This window comes from Dermochelys coriacea, chromosome 2 (genome assembly GCF_009764565.3).
Source record: "Dermochelys coriacea isolate rDerCor1 chromosome 2, rDerCor1.pri.v4, whole genome shotgun sequence".
NCBI classification, from domain to species: domain Eukaryota; kingdom Metazoa; phylum Chordata; order Testudines; family Dermochelyidae; genus Dermochelys; species Dermochelys coriacea.
The window spans coordinates 211,221,600-211,242,061 of NC_050069.1; the positions used below are offsets into that span (position 1 = coordinate 211,221,600).

The 20,462-nt window shown below is 40.1% G+C and overlaps 1 protein-coding gene across 7 annotated transcripts in view; it reads left to right on the top strand.

Moving 5' to 3' along the window:
- RAPGEF5 (Rap guanine nucleotide exchange factor 5) overlaps positions 1 to 16,701 on the top strand; it is a 223,941-nt gene extending 207,240 nt beyond the window's left edge. For all 7 annotated transcript variants that reach the window (XM_038390291.2, XM_038390290.2, XM_043509198.1 and 4 more), the window contains 3 exons: positions 2,382 to 2,446; positions 10,068 to 10,122; positions 13,062 to 16,701. In XM_038390291.2, the coding sequence (XP_038246219.1) occupies positions 2,382 to 2,446; positions 10,068 to 10,122; positions 13,062 to 13,180 (239 nt within the window). In that variant the 3' untranslated portion in view covers positions 13,181 to 16,701. The remainder of the gene's footprint in view (positions 1 to 2,381; positions 2,447 to 10,067; positions 10,123 to 13,061) is intronic.
- Positions 16,702 to 20,462: the final 3,761 nt, after the last annotated feature.

A 20,462-nucleotide genomic window follows, 5' to 3' on the forward strand; every position in this document is an offset into this window, starting at 1 on the left:
CAACGTGACTCAGATGCAATTTTCTGCTCTATTGAATTTATGTAGGCTCTTAGCTGTTGGCAGCAAAGCTGTGTAGTCTTCACAGAACAAGTACAGAATTGAACTCTCCTGGCTTTTCTGCTTTCAGTGCAAAGCCTCTCTTCGTTAGCACTGACATAATCTATTTTTTTCTTTTTTCTGTGATCATAAATTTATGTAGCCATTTAGGGATGCTTGATCCTCATGAAGGTGTGCAGTAAGTGCAAGTACGAGGGGAGAGAAAAAGGTTTTTCTTTAGACGTTCTTTCTCCTGCATGTGAGAAGTAGTCAGAATTGCAGTCCATGCATACAGGAACTGCTCCCTCTTTACTCCCTTGGGAGTGCAGTGTACCCCAGGGCAGACAGGGAGTTGACGAGGGCCATGTCCCACTCACCTCCTTCTCACTGGCCCATTGAGTGGGAGCAGCATGCAGAGGGGAGCAGCCTGCACAACATGAATGAGTGCAGTAGTAGGTGTGCTTGTCCTACTCGCTAAGAAATTCAGGCAGGCACCCTGCTTCCCTGAGGCAGAAATCATCCTAGTGCTCCCCTTGGGGTGGGCAGGTCACTAACACAGGGTGCTCTGCCTTATAAATTCTAGCTCAGAATTTTTTCCCAGCATATAAAGCAGTTAGAATTTCCATTATAAGTAATTACAAAATCCCCTTCAGGCTGATACCTGAGAGTGAGTTTTTTAAACAAAAGGAAGTAAATCAATTTGACTGTTTTTATGTTCTGGGATTGTCAAAAAGAAAGATGTTCATTGTTTCAGCTGCAGATTTGCAATCCTATAATCTAATTGCATTGGGACTGAGGTTCTCCACCTACACTGGTGGAGGGGACCAAATAGGGCAGAACAGGGATGGGTGGTTCAGATACCACAATAGTGAGCCATGGTACATAATGGCAGGCAAATTGGTTTGTTGTCCTTTTGCATGGGATCTCACAGCATTCCATGGAAAGATACATACAACGCAATTACTGAGGGCTATTTGTCAATTGGAAAACATGGCCATTACCTTCGGAGTGTTTTCGTGACATCCCATCATCTTACTAAAATGGTGCCACAAAAACATCTTATCACTGCAGGCACCAATATGTATGTTTCTGAGGTAGAGGCTCTTCAAGATCAAACCAGCAGTTCTACTATATGGTCTTGCGACTGCTATTGTCTCTCCTTTTTGTCTGAAGTTATGGTTTCATTGTGAATTTAACTTAGCAACAGTTGTGTTGCCTCTTTCCTGCCTTTTATATACTGCCTGCAGTTTGCATACTGGTGCCAAGTATAGCCGGATTTACACCTTATGTGCCCCTAGGCACAGCACCTTCAGCGGCTCTCCTGCCTACAGCTGGCCTTCGTGTTTTCCATAAAAAATGAAATGAAAAGAAATATTAAGTGGTAATTTAAATATTTATTCAATACAATACCAAAAAAATACATATCATTAAAACATAACCCACTTTTAACTTTTAGGCACCCCCTAGAATGCTGGTGCCCCTAGGAATGTGGCTACTTTGCCTAATTGGAAATCTGCCCTGAGTGTAGTCCTGTACCTCCCTCTGACGTCTTTTTTTTTTTTTTTTTCCATTAAAAACTCTCCCTGGTACTGCCTTGTGGAACCAGAAATAACTGTTTTACTGCCAAAGAGCTAAATCTTGGTATTTGCTGCAAGGTGATTTTTGGCTTAATGAATTGGATTTAATGTTTGTCTGTCTCTTTGTGTGCCCATAGCTGTAGTAGATTTCCATAGTAATCAGGTGTGTGGGGGTGGAGGGTGTTGCAGAACTACGTACAGAAAACAGTTGTCTCTACAACTTTTTTGGTCCCTCCTCCTGAAGAGAATTTATTCAGCAGAATTCTGTGTTCATGGATCTACCACAGCCCTGCCTCAACCACTCTAAAATCTCTAGCTGCACAGATAGATTCACCGTGTGCAGGGAGGGAGGGTGGAACCCATGCATTGACAATTACTGTGCTCCCCTTCCCATCATCAACCACTGTACTTTTCATTTGAGCCCTCGATAGCACAGTGTATCATCTGTCTTGTTTGATAGAAAGAGTGTTATTTGGAAGTCCCTAGATTATGTTTAGTGAGTAACAAATTCACATTCTATACTTGAAATTTCCCTCGATTAATGTTGCCATAAAGGTGTACATTTTCTGTTGTTTTTAATGAAAGAACAGTGATAGTTGTTTGTGCCCTGTAAGTAACACAAACATGAGACATTGTAGCAATGCTTATGAGACTGTTTTGTTCCTTATTTTGTTACTCCTTTGTCAACATTCCATTCCTTTGTATCTAAAACAAGTGAACAAATGCCATGACATTTAATAATATAGTATCTCTTTTTAAACTTTGTAGATGTAACGTTCATCCATGAAGGAAATAAAACTTTTCTGGATAACCTTGTTAATTTTGAAAAGCTGGTATGTACATTTTATCTTTTACAATTCCTCTTTTTTGTGGGGAAGTCCATCTCTCTCTCTCTCTCCTCCCCACCTCTTGTGTTAAATGTATCATGCTGTGGTAACCAAGCACAGTATCTCTCAGCCTGTTCAGTTCTCTCCATGAGCTTCACCAGCTCCATCACAGCATCATATTTATCCTTGATAAACGGATTTGTTTATCAAACGGTTTGTCTAAATGGTGGGGTAAAGTGCACTAGGGAACCTTTATGCACACCAGCAGGGTCTAAATGGACCAACTAATGCACAACACATTAGTGTGCTTTACAAATTACACACCTGTAGTGTGCATTGCCCCACGATCTAAACAAGCGTAAGTTCTCAAACTGTTGCCTCTTCTCCCTTCTCAGCCTCTTCTCGGAGTTTAGTTTCCCTTTCCCTACCCTCCCACCCCCCGCCAAGGTACGCAGCAGCAGGTTACCCCAATTTAACAGTCATCACTAATTCCAGTTATTTTAAATGAAAGTAACTTTATGTTTAGGTAGGAGCTAAAGAGGAAGAATATACACAATAAAAGCTAAATATTAATACAGCTAAACTAATCTTTATGTAGAGGGTAGTGCATTAGGCTTTTAGCTTAGGGCAGATCTACAGTAGAAACTTTTGCTGGTATAGTAATGTCATCCGATGAAGTGAGCTGTAGCTCACGAAAGCTTATGCTCAAATAAATTTGTTAGTCTCTAAAGTGCCACAAGTACTCCTTTTCTTTTTGCGAATACAGACTAACACGGCTGCTACTCTGAAACCTGTCAGTTAGGAGTGTGATTCTTTACAACATCTCTGTATCAGCAAAAACCTTAGTGTAGACACAATTATATTGGCGGGAAAAGTGCTTTTGCTAGAATAGCTTATTTTATTTGAGAGACTGGTGTAAGTTATACCAGAAAAAGCACACTCTTGCCAGTAGAGGAGTACTTGTGGCACCTTAGAGACTAACAAATTTATTAGAGCATAAGCTTTCGTGAGCTACAGCTCACTAGCTCACAAAAGCTTATGCTCTAATAAATTTGTTAGTCTCTAAGGTGCCACAAGTATTCCTTTTCTTTTTGCGAATACAGACTAACACGGCTGCTACTCTGAAACCTCTCTTGCCAGTATATGAGTGTATAAGATGTGTATGCTCTAGGAGGGTTTGCTGGAATAGCTATATTGGCAAACCTTTTCTAGAGCAGATTAGGCCTTAGTTACATTAGTATGGTTAAGCATGATACAAAGTCTACACATTGGAGTTTCATGTTTCAGCAAAATATCATCAGGCTTGTCCACCCTTTAGGTATGCGATATGTGTCAAAAGGTGATGAGGCGTATCTCTCCTCCTGATCTTAATCTTTTTCTCTCTTTGTTGTGGAAATGACTAATTTACTCTATTCAGTACCTATTGTTTGAGTAAACAGAGAGAACAATTCATTTCTCCCTGTTTCATCCCAGGGTAACTTTGTAATCTAGGTGGTCCCTTCTTTGTATGTTCAATTTGATTCTTGTACCTTTTCTTGTTGCAGTGCTTCGAAGAACACTGATTTGCATTTAATAAAAGGTTTTCTTGTGTCAAGTCCATTAACTGTTTGACCTTTAGGTGTTTGCATTATAAATTTAGTAGCATGTTCTTCCTCAATCACTCTCACAAGTATGTCTCATTAAGATGTAAATTGAACTAGTCCTTGATGCACACTGATTTTAGTAAACATCCGTTACAGGCCTATATATTAATTTATTGGAGACAGAGGGTCTGATTCCAACTCAGTCTTAATCAGGCCTTTTGTTTTTTTTGTAATCACATGTAATCCTTGGATACAGTAGACTTGTTTTGTAAAGTTTCTTACCACTGCTGTCACCATAGCAGCTCTACCAGTAGAAGCTCCAAGGGATTAGGCTGGTTCCAGTGAACTCAGTGGGGCCAGGATTTTGTCCCTAGTGAAGGCTGTTATCAACAGCCAGCAGAATTTCAACCACCATGTCATCTAGACTTGCTGTGAGAAGGGTCAAACAACATGGTTGTTAAATCTGCCTGCAGCCCTGTGTGCATGAGTGCTCCCACCAATGGTAGCAAGGGTGAGAACTCTTAAGATAAAGATGTAATGTAGACCCACCCCATATAAGTATTATTCTAGTTCATTTGGATGTTTAAGTATTTGATTTGTTGGTATGGAATTAGCAAGAAGTATGTCAATCATCTCACTTTGTGATGTATTCCTTTCCCCTCTTTTCTTGCCCAATGCCCTTGTAGAGTGTAAACCTCATCAGCACATAGAAGGTATTTTCCTCTGTTTGTATTATGCCTAGCGTATTCTGGGCACTCCTGCAAAATAAATAATTAACAATATTCTCATTGACTTCAGTTGATTCAAGATCAAGCCACTAAACTGCACCTGCAAATAACTAAGTTCAAAATTGTACTTGAAATTGATCTTGCCCAAAAAAAAAAAAGAGAGAGAGAGAGAGATGAAAATCTTCTGTAGGGAAGCAGTACACCTACCATCACAGCTGTACTGGAATTTTCCTTATGTGAAAGCATCTTTGCTTTGAAATTCATATCTCCATTAGATTCTGGATTTTCAAATATTTATTTCCTGCACTCAATGTGATATGAATACAATGAATCAAAAGCTTGTTCAAAATGCAAAGAAATAAATTCACTAAGAGAAGAAAAGCTGTAAGCTGTTGAGTCAATTAGGAAAGTATATAGACCAGACTTAGCAAAAGCTAGGGGGATTGCACTTTTTAATTTAACTTTCTGTTTTGTAAGATCTAGATTACAATTTTTAGGCCAATATTTATTGTGTCCCTTGCCTTAACATGAGAATTGCAAATGAAAAAAGAATAAATGGATGGAATAAGGTCTAAATTAGGGTTACAGTATTTCATTTTCCCAAAAAAAAGGACAGTACTAGAGAGAAGAGGAAGGATGGGATGGGATGGGAAGGGGTGTGTGTATGTATGGGATGGGGTGAGCAGGCATACCTGTGACAAGCATATTCACTGAAGGTGGAGGACAGTGTCACTCCTTGTCACAGTGGCAGGGCAGCTGGCACAAGTCCAGGACACAGTGATAGCCATCAGTCAGTGCCTCCCTGCAGGACCCCTTCCCCAGAGCTGAGAGCCAAGGCCTGAATGGGTGGAATCCAGCAGCTGTGGCTTGTAGAGGAACAGACCAATCAAATACAGATTCAGGGAGGGACCAATCTGGAAACGGACCAAATAGGGCTCTTTCTGAACTGCATCTTGCCTGCTCTACAAAAACCCAGGACATTTCCTGAAATTTGAAACCTCCGCCCGGACAGAGAAAAGAGGTTCAAAAAAGAGGTTATATCGATATGGTAACCCTAGTCTAAATGTTGCCATAGTACTGTAAGTATCTTCATGTTTTTTGCTGACATCTTTTGCTGAAAGATAGCTTCTTTCATTATTCCTCTATCAATCACAACCACCGTCTGTATATCTCTTGTAGTAATAACATGTCTCGGCCACCACTGCTAATTTAATGCATAATCCTGTAAACTCTAACACATCAGTATTTATCATCTTACAGGCAGTCCCTTTGTGGACTAGTAGTAAGAACTATACACGTAATGTAAATAACTGTTTTCAGGATCATGCCCAAAAATATCTGTGGGACTTCTGAGCATACTGATGAGCTGGATTGCCATAAAGAGTGGAATTATTGCTAATGATCATGTGCTAAGAATGGTTGCCAGTCAAGTCTCTGGTCTGGTCTATACTACAGAGTTAGGTTGATGCAAGGCAGCTTACGTTGACCGAACTACGGACACATCTATAGTTAAACTTTGATCCCGCTATGCTTAATAACTCCACTTCCATGAACAGTGTAGAGTCAAAGTCAATGTAGTTAGGTCAATGCAGTGTCTGAGTAGACACTATGTTGCTTATACTTGTACTTGTGGCACCTTAAAGACTAACAAATTTATTTGAGCATAATCTTTCGTGAGCTACAGCTCACTTCATCAGATGCATTCAGTGGAAAATACAGTGGGGAGATGATTTATATACACAGAGAACATGAAACAATGGGTGTTATCATACACACTGTAAGGAGAGTGATCACTTAAGATGAGCTATTACCAGCAGGAGGCAGGGGGAGGAAGAAAACCTTTTGTAGTGATAATCAAGGTAGGCTATTTCCAGCAGTTGACAAGAATGTCTGAGGAACAGTGACGGGTGAAGGGGGGGGGGAATAAAATGGGGAAATAGTTTTACTTTGTGTAATGACCCATCCACTCCCAGTCTCTATTCAAGCCTAAGTTAATTGTATCCAGTGTGCAAATTAATTCCAATTCAGCAGTCTCTCGTTGGAGTCTGTTTTTGAAGTTTTTTTGTTGAAGGACAGCCACTCTTAGGTCTGTAATCGAGTGACCAGAGAGACTGAAGTGTTCTCCGACCGGTTTTTGAATGTTATAATACTTGACATCTGATTTGTGTCCATTTATTCTTTTATGTAGAGACTGTCCAGTTTGACCAATGTACATGGCAGAGGGGCACTGCTGGCACATGATGGCATATATCACATCGGTAGATGCGCAGGTGAACGAGCCTCTGATAGTGTGGCTGATGTGATTAGGCCCTATGATGGTGTCCCCTGAATAGATATGTGGACAGAGTTGGCAACGGGCTTTGTTGCAAGGATAGGTTCCTGGGTTAGTGGTTCTGTTGTGTGGTTGCTGGTGAGTATTTGCTTCAGGTTGGGGGGCTGTCTGTAAGCAAGGACTGGCCTGTCTTCCAAGATCTGTGAGAGTGATGGGTCGTCCTTCAGGATAGGTTGTAGATCTTTGATGATGCGTTGGAGAGGTTTTAGTTGGGGGCTGAAGATGACAGCTAGTGGCGTTCTGTTCTTTTCTTTGTTGGGCCTGTCCTGCAGTAGGTGACTTCTGGGTACTCTTCTGGCTCTGTCAATCTGTTTCTTTACTTCAGCAGGTGGGTATTGTAATTGTAAGGATGCTTGATAGAGATCTTGTAGGTGTTTGTCTCTGTCTGAGGGATTGGAGCAAATGCGGTTGTGTCATAGAGCTTGGCTGTAGACAATGGATTGTGTGGTTTGATCTGGGTGAAAGCTGGAGGCATGTAGGTAGGTATAGCGGTCAGTAGGTTTCCGGTATAGGGTGGTGTTTGTTTGACTATCGCTTATTAGCACTGTAGCGTCCAGGAAGTGGATCTCTTGTGTAGACTGGTCCAGGCTGAGGTTGATGGTGGGATGGAAATTGTTGAAATCATAGTGGAATTCCTCAAGGGCTTCTTTTCCATGGATCCAGATGATGAGAATGTCATCAATGTAGCACAAGTAGAGTAGGGGCATTAGGGGACGAGAGCTGAGGAAGCGTTGTTCTAAGTCAGCCATAAAAATGTTGGCATACTGTGGGGCCATGCGGGTACCCATCGCAGTGCCACTGATTTGAAGGTATACATTGCCCCCAAATGTGAAATAGTTATGGGTGAGGACAAAGTCACAAAGTTCAGCCACCAGGTAGCCGTGACATTATCGGGGATACTGTTCCTGATGGCTTGTAGTCCATCTTTGTGTGGAATGTTGGTGTAGAGGACTTCTACATCCATAGTGGCTAGGATGGTGTTTTCAGGAAGATCACCGATGGACTGTTACTGGCTTTCAAGAGCTGTCCCACAGTACCACACACTGGCAATACACAAGGAGTAAAGCATAGACATGTATAAGCAATGTAATTACTATGGCAGCTGTATGCCGACATAAGTTAGGTCGACTTAATTTTATAGTGTAGACATGGCCTCAGTCACTGTATGCGTTCCTCCATATTTATCACACTCTGGTATGCAGTCATCTATTAAAACAATCAGAAAATAGCAGTCCCTTTTCAGATGAATTAACAGGTTTTCTGTATTACAACTGGGTCAGGCAGAGTAAGAGGGACAGTGTGAAATGCCTAACGAAGCCACTAAAGAAGGAAGAATTGTAATCAATCTCCATGAGAATAGAGTGTAAAGTGGTCCAGCCAGTTTCCCTGGGGCATCAGCCACAGAAGCTAATTTCAGATGGATTGAGCCCATACTGAGTAACAAAGAGGGAAGAAAGCACAGTGTGACATTGTGAGTGACATAGTCGATTCTCCTTTACTTGTGAAAGCCAAATTCAAAATATGGGATATAAACTGGAAGATGCAACAACAGCAGAAGAACACAGGAATGTCATAGCTCTAGTGGGATTTAAGAAATTGGTCATGCAAACCTAGGACCTCTCATTAGAACGTTATTTTAATCAGTGCAAGGAAATGATGTTAGTGTAAGAGACTGAGAAATTTCATGGTAAATGGAACACAGATTAAAAAAAATGATTTTGCTTCACTGATTTATCAAAGAACATGAAGTCTTCATTAAGCATATACTCAGTTGTTCTCGTGATAAACTATTCTGTGAGGGAACACTGTAAACAATTCATATTGTGGTTGTGGAGAGAAAAATTATGCTACATCATTCCAAGTTTATGCTTTGCTCAGGGCAGCTAATCCTTTCCACTTCTGACTGGATTTTGAAGGAGGTGTGAGAACAGCCTGTACTGGTTCCATAAAATGCCATATTGCTATTGTTAATTGCAGGCAGGTTGCTTAATTTAGTTACCGTATTTAGTCAAGGGCTTCTGGCCAAATTCAATGGGCTCTTTCCTTTGGATTATAAGTGCAATCAAAAGAAAACATTCATTAACAGCATTATGGGCCAGATCCTCCACTTGTGAAAATCAATGTTGCTCTTTTAACTTAGTCATAGCTATTCCAATTGATATCCAATAAGGATCTGATGCTAAAGGTGAAACAAAATTTTAAAGGTTTTTTTCTGTTTAATTTGAGCAACCATCTGCACCCTATTTTGGCTAAGGAAAAACATTAGAGTAAAAATCTTTTAAAATGAACTAATCAAATCAAATCATCACCATGTCATAGACAATCTTAACTTGTAAAAACAGAGTGAAGGGGAAAAGTCTTGCTGAAAACTTAGCCTAGAATGTAGTTTTAGCCTTTTAATAACGATATGAAGGATGCTTATGACTTATGAACCATTAACTCCCCCATGCATTGAAAGGGAAGCATGCAATTTAAGTACATCTTCCTCTTTTGGAGTTTTTTACTTTAACAGAAATCACTTAATTTTTCACATACATGAACACAAATCTACTTTCTCTGTAACAGTTGACAACTATTGTCTAATAGTTCACTTGACACACACTACTCCACTAAGCATGAGGGGGAAAGGGAGGGTGGATTTCAAGCATCTCCTTTGAAAGAAGGAAACATAGAGAAATGACCCTTTTCATTGTCAATTTTCATGGGTTTCTAGGAAGACCCCCTCTATCTGTGTAGTGTCAACAAAATACTTCTGTGAAAGGGAGTCTAAAAAAACTAAACTTGTTTCAGGATATGTTGACACCAAGCCAAAAACAAACAAACACCTTCTCCCCATCTAATCTAAATGTCTCCAACTCCTGCCTCCTTCCTTTCCCACCTTTGCTATAATTGCTATTACAAAGTGTGGGGCTAGGGAAGGATTTTCTAGCAACAGCCCCCCTGTCAGATTTCTGCATTGATATATTGTACGTTTTATTTCACAGCACATGATTGCTGATGCTGTCCGATCATTGAGACACTGCAGGAATAACCAATGTGGTAAGTAGTAGTAAAACAGTTTACTACTTGTCTCTCAATAGTTACATACTTATCAAATGAACTGTTTCCCGGTCTCTCTGCCTCCTCTTTCATGGCCCAGGTTTACTTTTACAGTAAAACATATTTGCCCTTTGTTTTAACCTAGAAGAGGGGAGAGTGTGTTGTGAAAGTCACCTCAGCAAACAGAATGTAATTGTTTGCAGAAAAAAACAAGATTTTTCACAAAATGCTGTGTTCTCCCAATCCCCAATATACAGAGTCATCTACCTATAATGTTACACAAGATCTGAGTTTTACAGACCTGCATCAGAAGAAAAAAAAACATAAAGGCCTCTAATTACCTGATGGCTTGTGAGGTATCCTACAACTTCCCATAATTAGGGAAGTGTTTAGGATGGAGTCTCACCAGTCTCCTACATGAACTCTCAGCAGTTGATTCAAACTTGTTTTGGTATCTCAGTAGATGAAAGGTGATATATCACTGTGGATTTTCACAGTGTTCCACTAAGACCAATTGGGTATCTGTCAACTTTTTTTCTTATTCTCTGTAAGACTTGCACTACAATTATACAAGGGAGGGGAAAGACAGCACAATATTTTTTATTGTGGTAGGGTTCTAATTGAAACACACTAAAATAAATGCCTCATTAAGGCCAAAAACACTCTACCTGGAAGGACTTCAGACCTGTGATTTAGCTTTAACCTAGAATTTTCTCGGTTTGAAGAATAAATGTTAGATTTTTTTTTTCCTAATCATGTCTACAATATTTACAGTTTCCTATGGGGGTGTATATGAAAACCTGCATGTGGGCATACAAAAAGGGTAATTGCAGCCATAGTTACCCATTTTGGGTGTTCAAACAGATAAGTCTCTGGGAATTTTTCTGAAAATTTGGCCCATAATGTTGCCTAATATAGTTGCAGTCTTTTAAGAATACAAAGGCCACTTATTAATTATGAACCAGTTATTTTCATGGGCACTTAAAGGAAAGTATGCAGGTAAGTACATCTTCTCTTGCTTTCACTCTGTTAATCCAGACCCTAAAGGAAGCATTGATTAAACCTGAATATTTACCTTTAAGTCTCATTCAGCGGAATTAATTTATTTTTGTCTTTAAGCAGATCTTTTGCAAAATAAGTTAATGAATTTTTAAAGAAATCTTTGCTTTTTTATAAATATTTGTGTCATGACATAAATCCAGGTTTAATACCCAAGATTTATTACACAGTCTGCTGGTTTGAAGTATGTTGTTTTATTTTACCACAAGCTTGGCCTTATTGTGAAACTGGCATTTAAAAATTAAAAATTATGCAGATATTCCTGTAGGCACTGTTTTTTGTTAAATTCATTTAGGCATGAAATGAATTCACTGAATATTTATTGAGACTTTATGGACTGTTTCCTTTTCCAGTGGATTTATTTAGCTTTCAGGAATGTGAATCTTTCTCCTGCATTACTCTCTGATTTGGACTAAAAATAGCAGGCATCTCACCACAGAACAGAATTCAAATAAAACTAAGCAAAAGATATTGTTGTTGCTTATAACTATAAATTAAGCATGCAGACCAAAAACTTTATGGGTTAGAAAATGATAGAGTAGCTAAGTGATACTGAAATGCCATTCTAATGGAAATAATATTTTTCCACATTAAATCCAGAAAACAAATAATAGTCTTTCAGAAATCTGGCATAGCAGCTTTAACATTTGTACAGTAATTCAGCCTTTTGTAATTTCAGGTGCTCATGAGACTTTGAATTCTGAGTAATTTTCAGTGTATTTAGTATAATTGCTGAAAACATGGAATCTGTTCCCTGAGAACTATAAGGTCTCCTATAACATCCTACTCCAATTTATCTCCTGTTCATTTCTGCTGCAGTGTTTTACAAATCACCCAGGTGCTTGTGAAGAGTGTGGACAGGTGCTACACAGTAATGTCTTTAATACTGGCATACAGAACTGGCTGAACTCACAATGTCATGTGACTATTTACATACTGCTAAATTTGTGCTAGGCACTTTATAGACAAATATAAGAACAATATTAGTACCCCAAAGAATTTACCTTCTAAATGGATAAAGTATGGATGGGGATGGATGAAACAAAAGCAGCTAAGAGAACAGTGATGTTAAGCTTGTTGGTTCCAGGATTTTTGTTTGATTTTTTTTTAATGGTAATTTTGTTAACATTGCTTTAAGGACATCGACTAGAGTTTGTGGCAGATAACATCTCAGTTTTCTCTTCAATCCACCCTTCAGTTTTCTTCTGATGCATGGTTAAAGCCATTCTGCTGTGGGAACTCGTGTAAAATAACAGCATTTCCCTTGTTTCTACCACCTTAGCCGAAATCAAAAGCGTAACTGATCAAAACTAGAGACTTGACCCAAAAAAAAAAATCTTTCAAGAGTTGTCCTCTGTCTATTCTGCATTGTCACATTTCACCTGATCTAAAGGAAATGGTTCAGGGGTCCACTTGCTGTTGTACATTTGTTCCACAGCTATTTAAACACTCAATGCTAGATCCTCAGTCCCTGCTCGAAGTTTGTTCTTGTTGACAGACTACAGTGTAGCACTAAAAGTAGCACTTAAATCAGCCTCAGAGGGACTACTGAGCATACTCCCAACATGAGGAAATCAAGCTTTATGCCTCCCGCTCCCTGTCTCTCTGGTGTCACAAGCATGTCAAGAAAGCAGGCAGACAAGGGGGCAAAGCTGCAGTTTCAGAGCATCATGTCTCCATGGCTTAGAACGTTCTTCCCCTCCATTCCCCTTTGAGGATAAGGATCTTCCCACTTGAGCATCTGGTCCTCTGCAGATGTTTTGGACCATCATACTTCACTTGCCATTTTTAATAGCATATTTGGCTCAGATTTGGAAAAAGTATGGATCGGTCAGAAAACTGATCTCAGATTCATTTCCTTTTCTCCCTATAAACTTTAGGCAATGAAGTTCCTCCAAAGGAGAATCAAGAGCTGAAGCCACATGTCTATCACCTGCATGTCATTGACGACCAGCAAACGCTGTTTGAGCTTTCTCACCGGATAGAGCCTCGAGCGTGAGCGCCCGCAGCTTCATGTAACCTTGTAACTGCAGCACTTTTAATTAAGTGAATGTTTATGCCAAGCATGTTGCTTCCCTATATGAGAACAGTTTACTGAGTTTTATCAGTAGTCACGTGATACAGGAAAATCAAGCAAAGCAAGAAAAGGAGCTGTTCACAGCATTCCAGGGCAAGGATAGTGCCATTTCCATTTATCATCGGAAAAGGAAGGAGAAGAGCAGCATTGTTTAAGCTAAGAAACTTGGTTTATGTGACCATATTGGTGGTCCAGTGTAACTTTCAATCCAGACTCCGCCAGTATTAGAGGGAAAGGAAGCATCATGTCACCATAACAAAACATTCCAGAAGCAACACTGTGACATGGGGGTTCACAATTCACCATACAGTATGGACCTCACTAACGTGAGGATGCCAAAGTATTGATTGTTGGGGAAAAAAAATACTGTGCAATCCATGTTGCTGCCCTGACTGCAAGGGAGTGTCTTATTTGAGAGAACAGCAAACACCTCAGAATGGGAATATAAAAAATAACTTGTATAAGACAGTGTTGCATGTTAATACAATTGTGCGTCCTGATTGGAGGTCATAAGTCAACAAAAGCTGATATCTGAAATGCTCCTAATTTCACTTAAGAATTTGCTTCAGAGCAGACAGTAAAAAGGTAAATCTAATCTTGATACAGTTTATGGAGACAAACACAGCATTTCCCCTTTTGAGGGACCAAGAGGGCTATCCTGCAACTCAATTAGAGCAGTTCTTCCTCTATGTAAAAGGTACAGGTTAAAAAACCTCTATTACTTGCTCCCATTCCAGTTATCCTAGTTTGTCACTAACTTCTGCAGTTAGTATGCTGTTGGTTATTAAAAAGGGAGCTCAGTGCTTTCCTGCTTGGACTGTAGTCTCCTGTACACCTTCCGGAAGGCCATCCTACTACTGAATAAACAACAACAGGAAATATCCTGTTACAGACAGTAAAATCTAACATGCTGAGCATATGCTTTATGTTTTGAAAGAAAAAATGAGCATAATTTATGTATTACAGGTTCTCATTCTCCATATGTATGAAACCTGAATAGGCTTTCAACATTATATCCTTCTAACACTTCTCTTCCTCCACCCCTGCCCCAATTTTCATTTAGACAAATCAAGGTAATATTCATTGGCATTACTGACTATGTTTTAAGTCACGTTCGCAATGTATTCATGTCTACAGTACCCTCTCATCATAATATTGTTTTTCAGGGCTAAGGAATGGCCCAGAAATAATCTAGTATATACTATAGATGATGTAATGTGCTTTACAGTAAATACAATTTATTGTAGAGAGCCTTATAGCAAAATCCTCTTTGCAGTGGCAGTGAAGGCGTACTGTCTGTCTGCCTGTCTGTATTGTGTGTTTATCACACAAGAAAGACTTCCAAGAAAATGCTCCTTTCTTGACATTTGGGTCCACCAGAATGGCTGAAGTAGCGTGCTCTTCATCATATTGTGATCTGTGGTTTAAAGGGACAGAAAAGCACCTTTAACGAGTAGTTTTGGGGAAATTCTGTCAGATGCATTCAGGTTTCCCATCTGTGAAATATTGTACAGTTATAATGTAAAGGAAACAGATGTTTCAGAAATGTATTTGTTTGTACTTTGGTATTATCAAATACAATATGATTTTTCTTTTTTTTAAAGAAATCTTTTTACCCAGTAAAAAGAAGAAAAATAAACTCTTGCTGGCCATGGAGTAAAAATTTCCTATGTTTTTCTGTAATGTGCTTGCACATATTGTAAATAACTCTTCTGTGCAAATAGACCAAAACGGTTCAAGTCAGGACACTAGCTTTAGTGGACTCATTTTTGCAGTATAAAAACACAAATCACAAATAATGCTTGTTTTTTGTTTTGTTGCAGTTCGTAAATTTTCACTGAGTCCCCTCCCTGGGTTCATTAACTAAAACATTCACTGATTCTTAAGCTCCCCCTTGTTGAGATCTTTTCATTGTGGCACAACTGTAATACACCTCACTGTAGACCTGATTCAGTACCCTAGTTCATAGTAAGTAGTTCTGTTGAAATCAGCAGGACAGGTGCATAGTAAAGTACTACTCAATATGAATAAGGGTTTTAGAAATGCACCTGTCTCTCAATTCTCTGCAACTTTTACCCTACAATAGCCTTGGTAGTAGTAGTTTACACCTCTCTGCTCGTGAAGCAACAGCGTGGTGGGAAGGAGCACGGTAAGGGGAGGGAATGACCCTGCTCTCCACACTCAGGTTTGCAGTCCAACTAAAAATTCTGTCATCTAAATGCCAAATTTCAAACATTGTCATGCTACGTAATTGTGTATGAAGTCAGTCCTACAAACTGCAGCAGTTTACATAGAGGTCTTTATTATCTGGATACGTCTTCAGCTGTGAAAGGCAAAGTATGTTTAGTGCATCCACTCCATGCAGAGAATATTTACCTTGTAGCCACAGTATTAATAGGGGGCAACTGCCCTGAACATGCAGCAAAAAAAGGCCGGCAGGGTCCTCATTTTGAAGTGGAGCCTGCCTTGAGACAGGCAAGCATCTGAGGGAAAGATGGTTGCGAGGACGACTAAAAAGGAATACTATGGAATGGAGGAGACTGGGTGTAGCATCCATCCCCCAGTTTCTAGATCTGGCAATACTGTGGTCTTTAATCACTATCCCTCAAAATACTAGCACTGTTAATGCCATTTTAGAATAGTTACCGAAAATCTTAAATCTCAGTCTGACCCAACCACACACCAGATTAAACTCTCTGTGTGTGTTTGTTAGTAGCTCAGAGCAGTTTTTAGACAAAACAAGGGAAGAGCGGGGTCACTCTACAGATCTTTGATTTGGGATTTTGGCATGTCACCTCTAGATACTTCTGTGATGTGTACTTCGGATTTCAGCCCAATTCTAGATAGTTAACAAGCTGCGCTTAGATGCCAGCGGCAAAAAAGGATTACATGTTGCCAAAACCAGATTAAAATAGTTCTGCTGGGGAAAAAATACAAAGAAAGTTGTAAATACTAAACTTTTTAGCAGATTAATATTTATTTGCATAGTCTATTTATTGTATTCTTATTACACTATTAAGAAAACTGGGATGAAGTCAGTGAACTGACATAAGAACATTTGCCTGTTATATTTTCTTTAACTGGAGTGCCATAATACGGTCAGCCTGCATTAACAATAAAACAGTAGAAAACCCCAAATCAAGGTATTTACCTAACTTCTCAGGGACTACAGCTAGTAGTTATCCACCATTATGAGAACTAGTATGTATGAAATAGTCTGATTTACCAAAAATGTCACTGTTGCCAATGTTTTCTTTTTCATATTTCATGCTTGTACATATTATTGTGTTGTGTATTTATGAGAGCTAGTAAGCAATAATTTATATGTCAAAATGGCCAAGCAATACAAGGTTAAAACTTGTAGAAGCAACTGTTGCATTTATCTTGCATTTGCAAGTGTTTTTTAATATTTCTTTTCAAAATATAAAACTACATTAATGAAATCTGGGCTCTGTGCCTTCATGCCTACCACATGTGTTTATTGTTCCCAAATGGAATATATTATGCTCATACTTCTGGTCATTAAATTGCACTGAACACATACTGCATTTATGAGATTAACTACACTCTTGTGGGAGCCTGATTTGAGCCTCAGAAATCTGTTTTCATTCAAATCCATTCACTCTTATCTGATTAGCAGGACTTGCTAGTTCACAAGGTACCAAAATGTATTCCAAACAGCTTCAGAGGCAGAAATAATGATAACATAGGCTTCAGTCGTGCCTTGTCATCACAGCCCAGCTACAAGGGTGGCCTGGATTTACAGTGCAAGCAAGCTCTTGGAGAAATTCTGCCTTAGAAGAACCCTGGTGCACCGGGAGAGCTTACCTTCTGATGCCCTGCTTCATAGGGTGTAGTAAACTGTGATGGGGTGTTTTAGGCCCAAAGCCCCCTTGTGGTAGGCCTCACAGTCCTACCACACCCTGCCCCAGGAAAAAAGCAGAAGAGATGAGTCCTCCGAGCTTCCTAGAGAGGTTGCATGGGAAGCAGCTAACTAGAGAGGGGTTGCAGGGAACTGCCCATCAGGGCCCAGCAGGTTCCTCTATAAAAGTTGCTGCTGGGTAGGGTAGAATCAGTTGTTTGCTGACTGAGCCAGAAGAGTTTGGAAGGTGCTTCTGGCTGGCTGCAGGACTGGACAGAGCACTTGCCAGCAGGGTCCAGGGGAGCAAGAAAGGTGCTTCTGGCTGGCTGCTGGGACTCAAGCAAGACTTAGCCAAAGATAGGGATGAAACTGAATGTGCTGGGGAGCAGGGAAGTGGCCCAGGGGACAGGAGTAGGAACAAGTTTGCTAAAGGGAAGCAGCAGGTTGCTGCTATTTATAGGGTCCCTGTGTTGGAACCTGGTTTAGAGAGCAAGCCTGGGTTCCCCCAACCAGCCACAGGCGAAGGGGCTAGGGTGACCAGAGGTCCTGATAAAATCGGGACGGTCCCGATATTGAGCCGTTTGTCCCACGTCCCTACTGGAGTATGGTCGGGATGCCATTGGTCCCGATATTATGTTTCGTGCTTGTCTTTTTTTTTTTTTTTTTCCTTAGGTGACAGTGACAGGCAGGGGGAGCGCTTTTTCAATTGTTACACTCACCCGGCATGTTTGGGTCTTCGGCGGCAGGTACTTCAGTCGCTGACGGCTTCTGCAGCATTTTGGTGGCAGGTTCTTCTTTCTTCGCCAGCAAGATTTATTTCCCGCCACCGAACATGCCGGGTGAGTGTAACAATTGAAAAGGCGCTCCCCCTGTAGCGGTCCCAATATTTTGTATTTAGCATCTGGTCACCCTAGAAGGGGCTGAGTGCCCTAATAAAGGACTGAGCCCAGGGAGGGCTGCAAAAAAGAGTACTGGAATAGGCCCTGTTGGACTGATTAATCTCCAGAGAGGAAGTCCTGCTCAATTCCAGAGTAGGGACTATTTGAGATCTAGTCCAGGGAGGGCTGTCAAAGACCAGCCAAGATATTGGGATAGGCCCTGTTTACTGTGGCACCCCGGAAGGGGTCTATTTGTGTTTCAGACATGGACTGTGTGTGACTCAGCCAGAGGCCTGAGTCACTGAAATTCCGCCTGTAAAAGAGAGACTGCCATTAGGAAGCGCTGCAAAAGCTGAGAGCAGGCACACCTGCTGTGAGGTGCTTGCCTGAGGTGAGTAGCCCCATCACACAAACTCTCTCCCAATAGGTCTGGTCAGCTCTTCAAGTCCTGCTCACTGTTCCTAATTCCCTTTGGTGAGTGTTGTACTTCACAGAGCACATAAAAGGAGCAGTCCCTGCAGTGGTCTGGATAATGTAATAGTACACAGTTACCGTACAAGGTGTTGAGGAGCATTGTGCCCTTCGTTCCTCTGCCATTACTTACCCTGGAGCAGCTGGGTATAATCTGGCTGCTATTAAGAACAATAAATACTTAGCATTTATATGGCATTTACATGTACAAAGTGCTTTACAAACATGAAGTATTTAATCCTCACAATGCCTCTCTATGGCCTGAGCTACATTTAAAATTGATAACAGCATAACTATGTTGGTTATGGGTGAATATTTTACCACCAGAGCTATGTTGATATAAGCTTTGTTTTGTTTCTTTGCAGAGAACCTGCGTTCAGCTTCGCTAAATTGAACGAGTAAACTTTAGATCCTATGTGTGCTCTGTCTGTGGGACTGCATTGCTTCTACCCTAACTCCCTTTGTTCCCTGTTTTCTTGCTGTCCCATCAATTCCTACCAGGGAACACAGTTGCTTTGATTCCAGTTCCACTGATCATGATTCAAGCACCACTATAGATCCACTTATGCTAGCATAGAAGTGCTTTTTGCTGGCATAGTTTGTCTTTTAGGACAGGGGCTCTCAACCTTTCCAGACTACTGTACCCCTTTCATGAGTCTGATGTGTCTTGTGTACCCCCAAGTTTCACCTCGCTTAAAAACTACTTGCTTACAAAATCAGACATAAAAATACAGAAGTTAGTCACAACACACCTTTACTGAAAAATTGCTTACTTTCTCATTTTTACCATATAATTATAAAATAAACAAATTGAAATATAAACATTGTACTTACTTTTCAGTGTATAGTAAGTATATAGAGAAGTATAAACAAATTGTATGAAATTTGTTTGCACAGACTTCGCTAGTACTTTTTATGTAGCCTGTTGTAAAACTAAGGAGATAGCTAGATGAGCTGATGTACTCCTGGAAGACCTCTGTGTATGCCAGGGGTACGCATACCCATGGTTGAGAACCATTGTTTTAGGGAAATGGCATGAGATGTGCTGGCAGATACACTTGTATGCCAGAATAACTGCATCTACCCTAGGAGGGTTTAACAGGATAACTATGATAGCAGAACGTTTTTAGTGTAGACCAAGGCCTGAGGTAGGTAAGACCTTGTCTATGCACAGACTTGTGGTGGTTTTAGGCCTGGTCTAAATACAGTTTTTGTACTGATTTTACTATTTCAGTACAGCTCCTATGTGGACACAATTATACTGGTATAAAGCTGTCTTAGACTAATATAGTTTATTCCCTTAAATTTACAGGAATAAACTATAACTGTAAAAGCACCTTTATACTGGTATAACTGCCCCACACTAGAGGTTATACTGCTTACCTATATCAGTTTTGAACCAACATACTTAAAGCACTACAAGAAGGGTATGTAGACAAGACCTTAGTTAAACCAGGGCAACCCATCGTGTAGACACTCCTATTTCTGTTTGACTGGATTATTTTGGTTGAGGTTTAAACTCAATTTAATAGAGTTAAGATAAACCAAAATAAGACTGGTTTAATGAAGAATGTCCACACAACCACTTGTACCAGTTTAACAAAACTGGTTTAAAATAAAACTTGAGATTTTAAAATCTTAGATAAAATTAAACTAGTATAACTTTGTGTGTAGAGAAGTTATTAGTTCAGATATTCGCCCCACTTTACAATAAGGAAAAACAAGACAAATATGCAAGTGATTTATCCAAAGTTCATTCTGGGCAGGGACTAGATCCCATCTTGTTATTCTGATCAAGCCATTTTCAGTCACATGTTCCATTAGAGGTAGCCCTGGGATTTATGCACTATTTCCAGAACCAGTTACCATGCTGAGATTAGGGGCTTGCGCAATCACTTAATGGAAGAAAGTAACAGGAAGGAAATGAATTAAAAGAAAGCCGGAAACAGTTGGTATTTCTGAACAGCTTGTGATAGGTATCTTGCTTTTAAGA